This window comes from Odocoileus virginianus, chromosome 24, assembly GCF_023699985.2.
Source record: "Odocoileus virginianus isolate 20LAN1187 ecotype Illinois chromosome 24, Ovbor_1.2, whole genome shotgun sequence".
Lineage (NCBI taxonomy): Eukaryota > Metazoa > Chordata > Mammalia > Artiodactyla > Cervidae > Odocoileus > Odocoileus virginianus.
In genome coordinates, this window is record NC_069697.1 from 37,663,296 (window position 1) to 37,682,419 (window position 19,124).

Here is a 19,124-nt window from a genome sequence, read left to right on the forward strand (position 1 = left end):
GAATTGCTCCGGAACAGATTCATTTATATCATAGTATTATAAAAGGAAGGAAGGGTACTTGCTATATGCCATAAAAGGATGTTTTTTCCTAGGCCCTTCCAGCCTTGGCCATCCTCAGGCTTTTCTAAGTGGTTCTCTCCTCGCCTTTCGAAACCGTGCAATCATCGTAAGCTGTTTCTCCGGATCTGGAAGCCTAGTACCGGGCTGGCAAACACCTCAGCTGCAACCCCCAAACCAAGGGACTCGGAGCAGTTAAGAAACTGAGAGCCACGTTAGAAGGAGCCTAGGTCACAGGTCGCGCTCGATCGGGAGGTGGGGTTTGGGGGTCCGGGGTGGGCTGAGGCTGGCACCGCCCGGGCAGGGGCGGGGCGTCTCGGGCCGGCCCCGCCGGCTGGGGCTGCACGTGACCCGCGGCCCCACCTCCCGCCTGCTCCGCAGCGCCAGCTCGGCAGGCGCGGGGCGTGAGTCTGGAGTGAGACCCGCCAGGCTCCAACTCCGCAGAGCCGGGGCCGGCGGGCAGCAACTTTCTCCCCGGAGTGGCCGCGGCGGCGGCTGCTACCGTGGCAAGCGGAGCGGGAGCCGGGAGGAGGAAGGCGGCGGTTCCTTGTGCCCGCTCGGGCTGTCCAGCCCTCCGAGACCGCCAGCCCGCGGAGCCTCGTTTTCCCGGGCAGCCCCGGGCCCCTGCCTTATGTCCCGCAAGGCGAGCGAGAATGTGGAGTACACTCTGCGGAGCTTGAGCAGCCTCATGGGCGAGCGCCGCAGGAAGCAGCAGGAGCCGGACGCGGCGAGCACGGCCGGGGAGCGCAGCCTTCTGGCGGCCGCGGAGTCGAGCGCCAGCCTGCAGGGCGCGGGCGCGGGCGGCGGCGGCGTCGGGGACCTGGAGCGCGCAGCGCGGCGGCAGTTCCAGCAGGACGAGACCCCCGCCTTCGTGTACGTGGTGGCAGTCTTCTCGGCGCTGGGCGGCTTCCTGTTCGGCTATGACACCGGGGTGGTGTCGGGGGCCATGCTGCTGCTCAAGCGGCAGCTCAGCCTGGACGCGATGTGGCAGGAGCTGCTCGTGTCCAGCACGGTGGGGGCGGCCGCCGTCTCGGCGCTGGCCGGCGGGGCCCTCAACGGCGTCTTCGGCCGCCGCGCCGCCATCCTGCTGGCCAGTGCCCTCTTCACCGCCGGCTCCGCGGTGCTGGCCGCGGCGAACAACAAGGAGACGCTGCTCGCCGGCCGCCTGGTTGTGGGGCTCGGCATCGGTGAGTTCCGGCTTCGCCAAGAGCGCCTGCGGGGCCCCCGGCGACTCCGCCCTTGCCCCTGGTCGCTGCGTTCCTGTCCCCCTTTCAGGGTCCCCGTCGAGTGTGGCCAGCTCCCGAGGATACTTCGCTGCTCTTGCGCCCGTTCCGAGAGCCCATCTGTTTGTTAGTCCGGCCTCGCAGTCTGCCCCCGGGGCGGGGGTGGGGGTGGGGGAGCGCCGTGGTCTCCCCGAGCCCACGTGGACTCTGTCGCCCACGGGCAAGTGAATCCGCGTGATCGTTGCCTCTCTAAGCCCTTCCCGGAACCCGGCTCCTCACCAGCGGTTTCCTTGATTCAGCCCTACCTGATGTCTATCTAAGAGCTTAGGAGGCAGGATATCTTTACTCTCCAACCTTGTCTCATTTTTTCCTCCCTTGCTGGATCTAGACTCTTGCCTTTTCTAGGATTCCCAACTCCGAATCCAATCAGTCTAAAAAGACACAGTAAGAGAATTTTTAAAGTTCCTCAAGTCATCTGGACTCTCTTTGCTGCTCCTCACTTTCCTTCTCGAGTCATTTATCTTTAGGGTAGAGTATTATTTTATTCTCTTCTTTTGAATTTACTTTTTGTATTGCCTTTTGCTTTCCTCCCCCCCCCCCCCCATAAATTCTTGACTTTTCTGTTTTTCTGACCTTTTCCTTTAAATCTGTGTTCACCCATTCTCCTTTTTGTTTTGTCTCTCCTGCTTTCCCTTGGGTCTTGTTCACCTCTTAAATTCACTTTGAAACTATTCGGCCTGTGGATAAATGCCCAGCAAGGTAGATGTTAGCAGTTTTCTGCCAAAATGAAGGCATTGAGGTTCCCTTGGGATTGGTTTTTCACCCTGGCTGCTGAGCAGCGGAGGTGCAGTTGGTAAGTTCTTGGCAGATGGAAGCTGTTTGGAATGTGCGCAGTATTATTAGAAAGCACTTTTGAGACAAAAGTGGGGGTTGAGACTTAAACCTCACTAGTAATTTTTGTAAGGCATGCCGCTGATGCTTTTTTATTGTTTCCTTTCATGATTCAGTTTCTTGTTTCCTTTAGGGTGCTGTTGAAGTGTTTCTTCCCTGTGGCTGGGGATTGATGAAAGAGCCCTTTAAACTAGGGCTCCTGGTGATCTGTCCATTCACCACTTGTTTGACGTTTATGCTTTTCACCTTTTCTCTGTAGACTCTATGGGGGAGAGAACCCTATTTATACAACTCCACATGTAGGAACCATAACCCGAAACCCAGCTCACTGCACTTTATATCCAGAATTGGTTATTACTGATTTCCCTTTCGTTTGTTGATTGCACTGTTAATTAGTGAAGCAGGGTAAGGCACTCAGTTAAATGTTAAGTTGGCTTATTAAAGCCTAAAATGACCAAAAGGTACAATAGAAATGAAACCTCTCTGTAAGAAGTACCTAGTGCCTTCAGGATCCTCCTCTCAGCATTCTCTGCATGGGACAACAGATTACCTTTTTTTGTTTCTTCTGATATTGAAATAATGTAATTTTAGGTAGCAAGATTTGTTCAGTAAGACTGAGTCTTTTTTTGTGATTTTGGAATTCAATACTGTTTTGCAGAGATCTCTCAGTGAAGTTTCCTAGTGTTTAGCTATGGCAAGTATTGTATATTTGGGTATTATGTTTAGTCTTTTATCTGATAGGAAAATCAAGCCCCTGTTGTGTGTTTAAGGGCCCTTTCCAGATGAGCAGAACAGTGAGGAACATTTATGCTTCAGTAAGAGTGGCTGGTTAGGGTTAGAGCAAGGTAGAACTAGCTAAGCTCTGTAAGAAAGGCTCACAGAGAGGGTTGTTAATTAAAAGAGGGTACAGTTACCCCAAGAGAGAAAAGCCTAAGCTCTTCCAGATGGAAATGGTATGTTGATAAGTAGTATTTTGACAGTAGAGATAAGGAAAGGACTTTCTAGGCCAAACCTGGGAATGAGCAAAGAAAGGAAACCATAGGCCATACTTGAGGAACAAGGTGGATGCAGCAAAGAGGATGAACCAAGAGATAAGGTTGGAGAAAGGCTGGTGTGCAAGAGCAGCATCTGTGTCTCTGGCACCAGGGTGCTTGCCTGATATTGCAGCTAGTTCATTTAGTGCTGGTATTGGCCTGTCTTAGAGAAGGAGATGGCAACCCACTCCAGTACTCTTGCCTGGAAAATCCCATGGACGGAGGAGCCAGGTAGGCTGCGGTCCATGGGGTCACTAAGAGTCGGACACGACTGAGCGACTTCACTTTCACTTTTCACTTTCATGCACTGGAGAAGGAAATGGCAATCCACTCCAGTGTTCTTGCCTGGAGAATCCCAGGGACGGGGGAGCCTGGTGGGCTGCCGTCTATGGGGTCGCACAGAGTCGGACATGACTGAAGCGACTCAGCAGCAGCAGCAGCAGAGCCTGTCTTACTTGCGGAGGAACACCGCTTAGACTGGAAGCCCCCATATAAAGTTGCGTGAAAAGCTCTCCTCACTTATAAATTGAAGAATGTTTTAAGGTTATAAACAGATTTTCAAAGAGGCCACGTTACACATCACCACCTTTCAAATTAGGATCTATGCGATGCTTGTAATTGTATTTGTAAAATTCTTAAAACTCACAAAGACTAGTAACCATTCAAAAAAGAAGTTACAAATACTTTTAGCTACAAGGAAATGAATCCTTAGGATGAGCTTTTTTTTTTTAGGGATACAAAATTAGTTTTACTTGTTTACTACACTGAATCTGAATTTATATCATACTTTTTAAAGTAGTTAGATTTTGTGTGTCAGGAGGTTTTTGATTTTTATTATCTTTTTGATATTTAGTAAATATTGAAGAATAACTTTGTGTCTTCCGGTATATTTGTCATGGAAATTTCTTTCTTCTACAGATTTACCTGTGGTAAACATAAAGCCCATAAGGACAGGGTTTTTTGTTCATTTTGTTCACCAGTGTACAGTACTCTCAGCCTGCAGGAGGCACTTCTACTTGATGAGTAAATGAGTGTATGGTAAGCAGAAGCATTAAAAAATTACATTGCTGATAGGGTATCAAAGTATGTAAGGACTGTTTTTTTTTTTAGGGTACTGTGGAATGCTTGAAAGACTCTATAAGGGTTTTAGTTTGTTCATTTCAGTTCAGCCGCTCAATTGTTTCCTACTCTTTGCAACCCCATGGACTGCAGCACATCAGGCTTCCCTGTCCATCACCAACTCCTGGAGCTTACTTAAACTCATGTCCATTGAGTCACTGATGCCATCAAACCATCTCATCCTCTCTCGTCCCCTTCTCCTCCCGCCTTCAATCTTTCCCAGCATCAGAGTCTTTTCCAATGAGTTAGTCCTTCACATCAGGTGGCCCAAGTACTGGAGCTTCAGCTTCAGCATCAGTTCTTCCAATGAATATTCAGGACTGATTTTCTTTATGACTGACTGGTTGGATCTCCTTGCAGTCCAAGGAACTCTAGAGAGTCTTCTCCAACACCACAGTTCAAAAACATCAATTCTTCGGTGCTCAGCTTTCTTTATGGTCCATCCATACATGACTATTGGAAAAACCACAGCTTTGACTAGACGGACCTTTGTCGGCAGAGTAATGTCTCTGCTTTTTAATATGCTATCTAGGTTGGTCATAGCTTTTCTTCCAAGGAGCAAGCATCTTTTAATTTCATGGCTGCAGTCACCATCGGCAGTGACTTTGGAGCCCAAGAAGATAGTCTGTCCTTGTTTCTCCATCTATTTACCTTGGAGTGATGGCATATAGATGGAGAGCATCATGATGAACCAAGCTAGTGGAGGTGATGGAATTTAGTTTGTAATAGTATAATGAAATCATTTACTTGTTTAATAAATGCTAATTAAGTTTCATTATTGATTCTTTAACTTTTGGAGTAGGCAGTAGTTAGATAAAAATTCCACCCTGGAGGTATTCATTCTCTAATGGAACAGAAAGGCCATCAACAAGCATTTAATACAGTAGAGGGTTTTGTAACTCCCATGGGAAACAGAAGACTAAGCAATTGCATTTTTGGGGAGGAAGAAAATAGAACAAATAATTAAGGAGGTTTTATGGAGATATATTTAAATTGGGGTTTGGAGGGTGAGTAGGAGTTTAACAGATTTACAGAGATCCATGAAAGAAGCTATTATTTTTTACTGCTTTAGTATGGGATAGGTACCCTGCTGTTTTTACACATGTTATCTCTTTTAATCCTTTTAGCTCTAGAAACAGGTCCCCTTTTGCTGGATGCATACCTCATAGATAGTGTGGGTTCCGACCACAGCTATAAGCTTACACAAGTATTTCTTAAATAAGACTTGAAAGTCGAAATTACCCCTTGATCCATGTTAGCAGGATGTTATGTTAGCAGGCATTAAAGCAACATCAATCTTGTACATCGTCAGAACTCTTGGGTAACCAGGTGCATTGTCAGTGAGCAGTAATATTTTGCAGGGAATCTTTTCTGAGCAGTAGGTCTCTATAGAGGGCTTGAAATATTCAGGAAACCGTGTTGTAAACAGATGTGCTATCATCCAGGCTTTGTTCCATTTGTAGAGCATAGGCAGGGTAGATGTAGCCTAATTCTTAAGGGCCCTGGGAGTTTTAGAATGGTAAATGAGCATCGGCTTTGACTTAAAGTCACCAGCTGCATTAGCCCTTGACAAGAGGGCCAGCCTGTCCTTTGAAACCCTGGAGCCAGCCATTGACTTCTCTTATAGAAGTCCTCGAAGGAATCTTCTTTTAATATAAGGCAGTTTCGTGTATGCTGAAAATCTGTTGTTTAGTGTAGCCACCTTCATTACTTATCCTAACTGTGTCTTCTGGGTTCCTTGCTGCAACTTCTCTATCAGTTCTTGCTGCTTCACCTTGTGCTTTTGTATTTTGGAGAGGGTTTCTTTCCTTGGGCTTAATGAATCAACCTCTGCTAGCTTCACACTTCCGCATCCTTCTCACTTCTCTTAACCTTCATATAATTGAAGAGAGGCCCTTCTTGGTCTTCCCTTGTAGCTCAGATGGTAAAGAATCTGCCTTCAATGTGGGAGTCCTGGGTCGATTCCTGGGTCGTGAAGATCCCCGGAACCCACTCCAGTATTCTTGCCTGGAGGATTCCATGGACAGAGGAGCCTGGCGGGCTACAGCCCATGGGGTCACGAAGAGTTGGACGTGACTGAGCAACTGAGCGCACACACAGGCCCTTCTCTGGATTAGGCTTTGGCTTAAGGAAATATTTTAGCTGGGTTGATCATCTGTCAGACCACTACAGCTTTCTCTGAATTAGCAATAGGGCTGTTTTGCTTTCTTATTGTTCTTGTATTCACCAGAGTTCAGTTCAGTTCAGTTCAACCACTCAGTTGTGTCCAACTCTTCGCGACCCCATGGACTGCAATACACCAGGCCTCGCTGTCCATCACCAACTCCCGGAGTTTACTCAAACTCATGTCTGTCAAGTCAGTGATGCCATCAAACCATCTCATCCTCTGTTGTCCCCTTCTCTTCCCGCCTTCAATCTTTCCCAGCACCAGGGTCTTTTCCAGTGAGTCAGTTCTTCACATCAGGTGGCCAAAGTATTGGAGCTTCAGCTTCAGCATCAGTTCTTCCAATGAATATTCAAGACTGATTTCATTTATGACTGACTGTTTGGATCTCCTTGCAGCCCAAGGGACTCCCAAGAGTCTTCTCCAACACCACAGTTCAAAAACATCAATTCTTCCGTGCTCAGCTTTCTTTATAGTCCAACTCTCACATCCATACATGACTATTGGAAAAACCATAGCTTTGATTAGACGGACCTTTGTTAGACAAAGGTAATTAGACATTACCTTCGCAAAGTAATGTCTCTGCTTTTTAATATGCTGTCTAGGTTGGTCATAGCTTTTCTTCCAAGCAGCAAGCGTCTTTTAAAATTTCATGGCTTCAGTCACCATCCACAGTGATTTTGGAACCCCCCAAAATAAAGTCTCTCACTGTTTCCATTGTTTCTCCATCTATTTGCCATGGAGTAATGGGACCAGATGCCATGATCTTAGTTTTTTGAATGTTGAGTTTTAAACCAGCTTTTTCACTCTCTTTCACTTTCATCAAGAGGCTCTTTAATTCCTTTTCACTTTCTGCCATAAGGGTGGTGTCATCTGTGTATCTGAGGTTATTGGTATTTCTCCTGGCACTCTTGAGTCCAGCTTGTGCTTCATCCAGCCCGGTATTTCGCATGATGTACTCTGAATATAAGTTAAATAAGCAGGGTGACAATATACAGCCTTGACATACTCCTTTCCCTATTTGGAACCGGTCTGTTGTTCCATGTCCAGTTCTAACTGTTGCTTCTTGACCTGCATACAGATTTCTCAGGAGGCAGGTCAGGTGGTCTGGTATTCCCATCTCTGTAAGAATTTTCCACAGTTTGTTGTGATCTACACAGTCAAAGTCTTTGGCGTAATCAATAATTCAGAAGTAGATTTTTTTCTGGAATTCTGTTTGCTTTTTCTGTGATCCAGTGGATGTTGGCAGTGTGATCTCTGGTTCCTCTGCCTTTTCTAAATCCAGCTTGAACATCTGGAAGTTCATGGTTCGTGTACTGTTGAAGCCTGGCTTGGAGAGTTTTATTCACTGGAGTAGTACTTGTAATGTCCTTCTACTTTGCCTTTGCAGTTTGGCTCACTGGTGCAAGAGGCTTAGCCTGTGGCGTGTCTTGGCTTGAGTCATGCCTTCCTCACTGAGTTTAGTCATTTCTAGCTTTCACTTAAAGTAAGAGACCTGTGATTCTTCTCTTCACTCTCACACTTAGAAACTGTTAAACACAGGGATGTTAATTGGACTAATTTAAATATTGTGTGTCTCTGGGAAACAGGGAGGCCTGGGAGATGGGAGAGAGGCTGGGGAGCCAGTGATTCCTGTCCAATCAGAACAGACACAGAGTTCCCATCTTCTGTGGTCTGGTTTGTGGTGCCACAAAACAATTGCTTTAGCAACATCAAAGATCGCTGATTGTCGTTCATCGTAACAATTATAATCATAACGAAAGAGTTGGAAATATTGTGAGAATTACCAGAATGTGACCCAGAGACTTGAAGTGAGCAAGTACTGCTGGAAAAATAGTGCCAATAGACTTGTTCCATCAAGGGTTGCCACAGACCTTCATTTTGTAAAACATTTAGTGTCTTTAAAGCCCAATAAAGCAAGGTATGCAATAAAACAAGATATAGCAGTTAAGTGATGAGGACACTAATGCAAAATCAGAATTAAAAAAACAGAACCTTAGAGTCTTTTGCTCTTTTCAATTAGTGAGCGTTTAAGCTCGAGTAAACAGTGAGTGTAAAGACACCAAAAAATCCAAGCAGTATATGAAGCAAAAAGTGACTGAAGGGTGGTGATGGGTCAGTCATGACACTGGGATGATTTTTGTGGGAGGATTAGGCTGAATAGGGTTTAGTTGGTGTTGGCTATGCAGGGAGCGTCTTTGGGGATTTTCAGTTGTAAATGATACCAGATTAATATCCGTTGAATCTTTTTTTTTATTTTAAACCATTCTGCTTTTAAACTTTTACTTTCTTCTTCAAACTTCTGTCAACCCCCCCAAATGCAGGAGGCTGCAAATAAGAAAAAAAAGTTAATTTAGGGTCTTAAGAGCTGTGATTCGGTACATACAGAATCTGGTAACCCTGAAAGAGTGTTCCAAGGAAGAGAAAGAGTTAAGTAAAGGCAAAAGATCATGAGGTTGCTAAAAGCTGCCTGGTAAGATTTGTGATTGTCTCCATTCAAGGTGGAAAGTATCGATCCTTAGGGAATCAGTAGAATTAGAGTGCCTGCATGCTCAGTGGCTGATTTGCGCCTGATTCTTTCTGACCCCACGGACTGTAGCCCGCCAGGTTCCTCTGTCCATGAGATTTCTCGGACAGGGATACTGGAGTGGGTTGCGATTTCCTTCTCCAGGGCATCTTCCCGACCCAGGGATTGAACTGCATTTCCTGCATTGACAGGTGGGTTCTTTACCACCAAGGCACCAGGGAAGCCCTTAGAATTAGAGTAAGGGTCCATGAAGTGTCTTGAGTTCCTGGCTGGTGTTCTGTGTGACTTTACCAGGTCAAAGGTCAGATTCTGTCCAGGCTGAGAAATGCATTTTCTTAATGGCTGCCAGCTCTATTTAAAAGCGCTCTCTTAACAGTACTGACTCAATTTTGATTCTCCTTTGACACCTCTTGCTTCTTTGAATTTTGTAGTATTAGAAGTCCTTTGCTGAGACAGTTACTACTGGGTGGCTAAAACATGCAGTCATGAATTACTGAAATAGGAGGAGTCACAGGACCCTTCAACAGAAATCTTTGAAATACATAAAAGATACCAAGTTGTAGAGCATAATTGTTCAATCTATAATTAGAATGTATAAATATATTGGGAATCAATGATTCATGTAAAAGAAGCAGCAGAAATCAGAGGTTTCTGATTTGTTTTATGGGTTCATTTTCCTTGACTAGTTACAACAAAATTAGCTTATCACATACCCATTCTGAAAATGGTATTGTTTACATTTTGGTTTCATCAGAGGTTCTTTTGGTTCCTCTGGTCTCATCCCTGTCTTCAGTCAGGACCAGGCTTTTGCCAATATTCCTGCTCTACTACTTAACACCAGACTTTTTTAACTTGAAGACTCAAATTTCAAATAGACACAGATTTGCAAACTCAAGAGTTTATTGGATTTCTCCACTGTAATCTTATTTTTATATCCTTCATACAGTTATTGGTTTCTATCCTTGGGTTAGGAAGATCTCTTGGGGTAGGGAAAGGCTACCCACTCCAGTATTCTGGCCTGGAGAATTCCATATGTATATATATGGAGTATAGTCCATGGGGTCTCAGAGAGTCGGGCATGACTGAGTGACTTTCACGTTCACTTATGCAGTTATATTTTTTATGAGTTTATTTAGCAAAGTTGTACCTACAATCAGAGTTTTCAGGTATGGCTAGGTACAAAAGGATTGAGAGTGTGAGTTTGCACGTTTTGCTTCATTTGATTGTTGTCTGTGATCTTATATCTCCCATGCATAACACACAGACAGGGATGCTGTGAAGAAGCAGAGTATAAGAATGTAATACTGTTAACCATTGTTACCATGTCCATAGCCAAAAAGCACAGAATGTAATTTCGCCCTTTTCCTATGGCGTTGGCATTTACTGCTAATTGTAAGTGATGATTTAGCATCTGTGTGGGGCATATCAAAGAGTGTCTCGATTCAGACATTTACTGGTGTTCAAAACCTTTACCGAGAATGGATTTGTTAATCTATACAGCACCGGGTTTGCTGAATTCATCTTAAATTTACACCAGTTTCTTCTCTGTCGCCCTCTGTGCCAGTACTGCCTTTACTGGACCACCGTTTGTAGCTGCTTTGCAGCTTTTAATGAGTATATTATGGCCTATTGAGTAATACTTTTCAAAAATATCAGTCTTCTTTCAAAGAGTACTTTGAACTTGTGTCCTTTAATGCAAAGCAAATTTAAAATCTTGTTTGATTAAAAAGTCATGCAATGCTAAGACTAATATCAATGAAAAACTTATTTAAGGTAAATAAAGTTAGAATCAGACAGATTTTTAGATAATCAGCTAGTGCTGTTTTTTTTTGTAACCACCTTTGTTCCCTTCCCCAGCCCCCACAATTTGTTTCAGTTTTATGTTCTTTTAAAGCAGAATTTCTGTATTGGATTTATGCTCTCTACTGGTATGCAACTGACAGGTCAAGTAAAGCTTCATTTGACCTCTGTTTCCTTGTTTCATAAACATTATGTGCAGTGCCCCACCCCTCTTTAACTCCACATTTTATGTCTGCTGGAGTTGACAGTATAGAGTTACTGTTAGACTTATGACCTAATTATGTTTGCCTAGTAGTATTGCATGACCTTCCTTGTGTGAGCTGTCAGTGAGATGACGTGAGTGTTAATGTGAGTTCTGTGATGTTGTTCACATGACTTCTGTCTTAAACATTTTTCTTTTTCATCCATCCATACTTCCCTCTTCTGTATTTTAAGCTCACAGTAAGAACATAGTCTGAGTCACACTAATGTCTTTGGGTTTAATACCTCTGGTGATGTAGAACCTGCTGGTAAATCTCACATAGCAAGCAGTCTTCACCATCTTTACTCAGAAGCACATAATACTGGTTTTCTTTTTCTTCCTGATAGAACTTGGTTCCTTTATGCCTCCTTCCTGTATGCACCTCTTTTCATGTCCTTGCTTTTCTTTTTCTTTGACTTCATAGTGAAGAGGAAGCAACACTTCTATAGAGGAAACTTTCATGGAAGGAAAATCTGTACTCAGCAGAAAACCCCGAAACATTTTCCACATATGAAATTTAACTTCCCTGGATGTATAGAGAAACAAAACAGCCAAATGTCACAGATAAGTCTAAACTCAGGTGGGGACTACAGCATGATTCACACCGAGGTCTTTTATTAAATATTGGCGCCATTGTTTAGAATGGTGTGTTCTGGAATACGTATCTAAATCCACACAGCCGAAGCCTCGTTTCACAACAGGCTGAGCAGAGTGCTGGGACCCCAGGGCCACAGTGCCCAGCATCATGGTGGCAGCAGCATCCTTCTCTACTGATTTTAGTATCTCCCTAGTCATTTCAAGGCAGAACATGACTTGGAAATTGATTTAGCTGCCAACATCCTGGAAGTGATATCTTAGCTTTCATGTACTGCTTACTCTGTGCCAGATACTCTTCTAAATGTTTTACTTATATTCACATAATTTTCATAATAACCTAGTGAGATAACACTATTACCAGCACACTTCATTGTGCTTTACAGATCATTGTGCTTTTTACAGAGTGAAGTTTTGTGGCATTCCCGCACTGAGTTCATCAGTGTCATTTCACCAGTGTATTTGCTCACTTTGTGTCCATGTGTCACATTTTGGTAATTGTTGCAATATTTCAAGCTTTTTCATTTTTATTATATTTGTTATGATGACTTGTGATCAGTGATCTTTTGTTACCTTTGGAAAAGATTAGAACTTGGTGGAGGCTCAGATAATGATTAATGTTTTTCAGCAATAAAGTTTTTAAAAAATATATATATATATATTATTGAAGTATACTTGACTTACAATGTTTCAGGTGCAAGCAAGGCGATTCAGTTATACAAATAGAAAAAACCATATATTATTTTTGAAATTATTTTCCATCATAGGTTATAACAAGATATTGACTATAGCTCCCTATGCTATACAGTAAACCTTTGTTGGTTATTACATATCTATTTTTAAATCAAATCTATCATTCTGTTCATAGTGTGTCAAGCAAGTGGAATCAAAATGTCATATTTTTTTTTTTTTTTAATTTTTATTAGTTGGAGGCTAATTACTTTACATCATTACAGTAGTTTTTGTTATACATTGATATGAATTAGCCATGGATTTACATGTACTCCCCATCCCAGTCCCCCCTCCCACCTCCCTCTCCACCCGATCCCTCTGGGTCTTCCCAGTGCACCAGGCCCGAGCACTTGTCTCATGCACCCAACCTAGGCTGGTGATCTGTTTCACCCTAGATAATATACATGTTTCAATGCTGTTCTCCTGAAACATCCCACCCTCGCCTTCTCCCAGAGTCCACAAGTCTGTTCCATACATCTGAGTCTCTTTTTCTGTTTTGCATATAGGGTTATCGTTACCATCTTTCTAAAGTCCATATATATGTGTTAGTATACTGTAATGGTCTTTATCTTTCTGGCTTACTTCTGGGCATACACACCAAGGAAACCAGATCTGAAAGAAACACATGCACCCCAATGTTCATCGCAGCACTGTTTATAATAGCCAGGACATGGAAGCAACCCAGATGCCCATCAGCAGACGAATGGATGAGGAAGCTGTGGTACATATACACCATGGAATATTACTCAGCCATTAAAAAGAATTCATTTGAATCAGTTCTAATGAGATGGATGAAACTGGAGCCCATTATACAGAGCGAAGTAAGCCAGAAAAATGTCATATTTTTTAGGCAAAAAATCATAAGTTTTCTAAAACATATATATTATACATATTTATATTTATACACAAAAGCTTTTCTGCTACAGTTGATAAGGCTTGAGAAGGAACATCCAAAAGAAAAAGAGAAATTGGAGAACATAAACTAAATGAAATGGGAGCACTGAATATGAAATAGAAAAAGTGAAACAAACTAGATAAAAGTAAAAATCATCATAGAGTCCAGTTGTTTTTTAAACATGACTGCTCATTAGCAACATCTGGAGCCCTGGAGAAAAAAATTAACACCTGAGCATTTGTAGTTTTCAAAAAATTTCAAGATAATCTTGACATGCATCTGAATTTTAAAAAGTCATTACAGGTTTTTCTATTAGATCCTAATTCTGGTGATAGAGAGTTCTATTATTTTTCTGTTGCCCAATCATGATGCAGTGGTATTAAGTGAGTAATAGTTACATAATCACAATAGTAAAAGATGTTCATCAGTTTTCACAATCAATAGCCAGACAAAAAATAAAAGATAATTACAATTGCAGGCCATAATGGGAACATGATTAACTTTAACAATATAAAATAAATACATATGATTGGGGGGGGGATGGTAGGTCAAGCAGAATGATGTGGTAAGTGGAAGTGCATACATGCACGTGTTTTAATCAACCCAGCCAGAGTATGTCTTTTGGTTGGTGCATTTAATCCATTTACATTTAGGGTAATTATCAATATCTATGATCCTGTTATCATTTTCTTAATTGTTTTGGGTTTATTTTCAGTAGGTCTTTTCCTTCTTTTGTGTTTGCTGCCTAGAGAAGTTCCTTTAGCCTTTGTTGTAAAGCTGATTGGGTGGTGCCGAATTCTCTTTAACTTTTGCTTGTCTGTAAAGCTTTTGATTTCTCCATCAAATCTGAATAAAGTCTTGCTGAGTAGATTATTCTTGGTTATAGGCTCTTCCCTTTCGTCACTTTGAATATATCATGCCATTTCCTTTTGGCCTGTAGAGTTTCTGTTGAGAAATCAGCTGAGAGCCTGATGGGAGTTCCCTTGTATGCTATTTGTTATTTTTCCCTTGTTGCTTTTAATGTTTTCTCTCTGTCTTTAATTTTTGTCGGTTTGATTACTGTGTGTCTTGGTGTGTTCCTCCGTGGGTTTATCCTGCCTGGGCTCTCTGTTCTTCCTGGACTTGGTTGACTATTTCCTTTCCCATGTGAGGGAAGTTTTCAGCTATTATATCTTCAAATATTTTCTCAGGTCCTTTCTTTCTCTCTTCTTCTGGACCCCTAAAATGCGAATGTTGATGTGCTTATTGTTGTCCCAGGGGGTTCTTAGGCTATCTTCATTCCTTTTCTTTTTTTTTTTTTTTCCTATATTCTGTTCTGTGGCAGTGATTTCCACCATTCTGTCCTCCAGGTCATTTATCCGTTCTTCTGCCTCAGTTATTCCGCTGTTGATTCCTTCCAGTGTGTTGTTCATTTCTGTTGTTTGTTCTTTGGTTCTTTTCTAGGTGTTTGGTAAATATTTCTTACATCTTCTCAGTCTTTGCCTCCATTGTTTTCGCAAGATCCTAGATCATCTTCACTATCATTATTCTGTATTCTTTTTTCTGGAAGGTTGCCTCTCTGCACTTCATTTAGTTGTTTCTCTGCATTTAGTTTCATTTAATTTCTCTTCATTTAGTTGTTTCCCTTCATCTGGGACAAAACTTTATGCTTTTTCATCGTGATTGACTTTCTGTACTATGGTTTTTGTTTTAGGTACTGTGACTGCTGCTTCTTGTTTCTTCTGCCTGCCCTCTGATCAGAGGCTTGTGTAAGCTTCCTGATCAGAGGCACTGTAATGAGAAAAACTGGGTCTTGCTCTGGTGGGCAGGCTCTGCTCAGTTCAGTTCAGTTGCTTAGTCGTGTCTGACTCTTTGCGACCCCATGACTGCAGCACGCCAGGGCTTCCTGTCCATCAACAACTCCCGGAGTTTACTCAAATTCATGTCCATTGAGTCGGTGATGCCATCCAACCATCTCATCCTCTGTTGTCCCCTTCCCCTCCCGCCTTCAATCTTTCCCAGCATCTGGGTCTTTTCCAGTGAGTCAGCTCTTTGCATCAGGTGGCCAAAGTAGTGGAGTTTCAGCTTCAGCATCAGTCCTTCCAATGAACACCCAGGACTGATCTCCTTTAGGATGAACTGGTTGGATCTCCGTGCAGTCCAAGGGACTCTCAAGAGTCTTCTTCAGCATCACAGTTCAAAAGCATCAATTCTTCGGTGCTCAGCTTTTTTTATATTCCAACTCTCACAGCCATACATGGCTACTGGAAAAACCATAGCTTTGACTAGATGGACCTTTGTTGTCAGAATAATGTCTCTGCTTCTTAATATGCTGTCTATGTTGGTCATAGCTTTTCTTCCAAGGAGCAAGCATCTTTTAAAATTTCATGACTGCAGTCACCATCTGCAGTGATTTTGGAGCCCAGAAGAATAAAGTCTGTCATGTTTCCATTGTTGCCCCATCTATTTCCCATGAAGTGATGGGACCAGATGCCATGGTCTTAGTTTTCTAAAGGTTGAGTTTTAAGCCAACTTTTTCACTTTCCTCTTTCACTTTCATCAAGAGGCTCTTCAGTTCTTCCTCACTTTCTGCCATAAGGGTGGTGTCATCTGCATATCTGAGACTATTGATGATTCTCCTGGCAGTCTTGATTCCAGCTTGTGCTTTATCCAGCCCAGCATTTCTCATGATGTACTCTGCATATAAGTTAAATAAGCAGGGTGACAATTTATAGCCTTGATGTACTCCTTTCCCTGTTTGGAACCAGTCTGTTGTGCCATGTCCAGTTCTAACTGTTGCTTCCTGACATACAGATTTCTCAAGAGGCAGGTCAGGTGGAGTGGTATTCCCATCTCTTTCAGAATTTTCCACAGTTTCTTGTGATCCACACAGTCAAAGGCTTTGGCGTAGTCAATAAAGCAGAAATAGATGTTTTTCTGGAACTCTCTTGCTTTTCCAGTGATCCAGAAGATGTTGGCAATGTGATGTCTGGTTCCTCTGCCTTTTCTGAATCCAACTTGAACATATGGAAGTTCATGGTTCATGTACTGCTGAAACCTAGCCTGGAGAATTTTGAGCATTACTTTACTAGTGAGTGAGATGAGTGCAATTGTGTGGTAGTTTGAGCATTCTTTGGCATTGCCTTTCTTTGGGATTGCAATGAAAACTGATCTGATCTTTTCCTGTCCTGTGGCCACTGCTGAGTTTTCCAAATTTGCTGGCATATTGAGTGCAGCACTTTCACAGCATCATTTTTTAGGATTTGAAATAGGTCAACTAGAATTCCATCACCTCCACTAGCTTTGTTCATAGTGATGCTTCCTAAGGCCTACTTGACTTGGCATTCCAGGATGTCTGGCTCTAGGTGAGTGATCATACCATTGAGATTATCTGGGTTGTGAAGATCTCTTTTGTACAGTTCTTCTCTGTATTCTTGCCACCTCTTCTCAATATCTTCTGTTTCTGTTAGGTCAGTACCATTTCTGTCCCTTATTGTGCCCGTCGTTGCAAGAAGTGTTCCCTTGGTATCTCTAATTTTCTTGACGAGATCTCTAGTCTTTCCCATTCTGTTGTTTTCATCTATTTCTTTGCACTGATCACTGAGGAAGGCTTTTGTATCTCTCCTTTCTATTCTTTGGAACTCTGCATTCAGATTGGGTATGTCTTTCCTTTTCTTTTTTGCCTTTTGCTTCTCTTTTCACAGCTATTTGTAAGGCCTCCACAGACAACCATTCTTGCCGGGGTCCAGCCTCGGCAGGATCCAGGGGGTACTCTCAGGATGAACGGCGTCGGCGAGAGAGAGAGAGAAGACACATGAGACTAGCCTTGATAGGGCCAAGTCTGCAAGGGAGAGGGAGAGAGAGAGAGAGAGAGAGTCAAGTCTTGTGTTTTAGTTTCCTCTCCTGTAAAATGGTGATAAGACCTACCTCCTAGGGTAGTTACAAGGATTAAATGAATTTATTTTTATAAACGTGCTTTTAAAGTTTTTGGCAAAGTTAAGGTGTCAGTGTTTGTTAAACATTCACCCATAAGATGTGTAACCTTGGGCATTTTCTACTGTGTTCCTTGGTTTCCATGTGTCTAAAATGAGTGTTATGATAGTACGTAGAAAATAGGGTTGTTGTAGTAATTAAGTGAGCTAATCCATGTAAAATATGTGTCAATTAATGGTAATTCTTGGTATCAGCTGTACCATCCTGATCATGGCCTTAACATCTTTTGTAATCAATGGAAATTAAATAATCCTTGTATTTCTTTATCATAACCAGTAACAGATGGGTAAAAATTCCATAATATAAATTGAATAGTGAAACTTGAAAGGCAGAGTGAATAGTTTAAAAGTGTGGCAGTACGCTTTCTTTCCTGCAATGCACAAGACCTGGTTTCGATCCCTGGGTCAGGAAGATCCCCTGGAGAAGAGAATGGCTACTCACTCCAGTACTTTTGCCTGGAGAATTTCATGGACAAGAGGCAGGCTACAGACCATGTGGTTACAAGAGTTGGACATGAATGAGTGATTAACACACAACACTCCTCCTCTCAAGTGTTCATGTTATGTAAAATTTATTCTCCAGCAAAACAGATGAAATTTTGAACTGGATATTGAAGAAATGTCACAGTCATTTCTAGAGAGAGAAGGGTGGAATGATAAATGTAAAGTATTGAGGAACGTAGGCAGTTTACCTTGGCTAGGTGGAGAAGTTGAACAACGAAGTAAAAAATGTGAACCTGTTTGTTAGAGCTAGTAGTAAACAACCAGTTGAGGCTGTGATGTTAGATCTGCCTTTGTAATGTAATATTTCATATATCTACTTACAGACAAAATAGTTCAGTTATCAGTGGGAAAAATATATATGCCTTTTAAGAGATAAAGAATGAACAGTGTTAGTAAAATCTGAAAAATTGTAGTTTTGGAATAAAAAAAATTTTAATAATGGAGGCTTTCATATAAAATTTCATTATCATGTTTTGGGGCCAAATCTAGTTTATGACTCCATGTCAGGAACTCATTCTTTACAATGTAGCAAGAAAATTGGAAACTGAAATCCTGTGTGTGTTTCAGGGATTAAACATTAACCATTTAATATTTGCTTAGTTCCTCAGAGGTAAAGCATCTGCCTGCAAGGTGGGAAACCAAGGTTCGATCCCCAGGTCGGGGAGATGCCCTGGAGAAGGAAATGGCAAGCCACTCCAGTACTCTTGCCTGGAAAATTCCACGGACAGAGGAGCCTGGTAAGGACGGTCCATGAGATTGTAGAGTCGCACACGACTGGGCAGCTTCACTAGCAGCTGCTTATAGTTTTGAAAGAAAAATACAATGACTGAAAACAGGTTGTAAACACGCGTAACAATAGATTTAGATTTTTGAGATATACTCATTATTAGAAATTAACATCAGCATAAAATGTGAACCAGTTACTGTTCTACCTAATTCTAATATTTACTGTAAAATTATAAAGAAAATAGCTTCTAGAACCCCTGCCTCCATTATTTTTGGGTGGACAAGTTTATTCAGTGTACTGTGGCCCTCTGTGATTCTGTAGGTGAGTATAGTCAGGGTACCGTGGCCCTCTGTGATTTTGTAGGTGGGAGAGCATGTGTATCTGGACTGTCTCAGAGGCCATGCAGGGCCCCTCTGCCCACCTGGCAGTGAAGTTGGTGAGGCTGGAAAACATAAAAAAATGCACAAAACCCCAAGCTGTTTAAGTTCTTGGTCACGTATCTTGAAAGCAAGCTTCTTGGTAACTCTTATGAAATCTTTCATTATATTTATTCCAATGTTAGGGAAATATTTAGAATTTTTAGGACTTTACTCTTCCTTCCTTTGCTTGGCTTTTGTTTTTAAATGATTTTCAAAGGTAAGATTC

At 42.3% G+C, this 19,124-nt stretch overlaps 1 protein-coding gene across 1 annotated transcript in view; it reads left to right on the forward strand.

The window, feature by feature from the left end:
• Positions 1 to 425: 425 nt before the first annotated feature.
• SLC2A13 (solute carrier family 2 member 13) overlaps positions 426 to 19,124 on the forward strand; it is a 450,742-nt gene continuing 432,043 nt past the window's right edge. Inside the window, exon 1 of the mRNA XM_070454573.1 lies at positions 426 to 1,244. Coding sequence (XP_070310674.1) covers positions 689 to 1,244 — 556 coding nt within the window. The 5' untranslated portion in view covers positions 426 to 688. The remainder of the gene's footprint in view (positions 1,245 to 19,124) is intronic.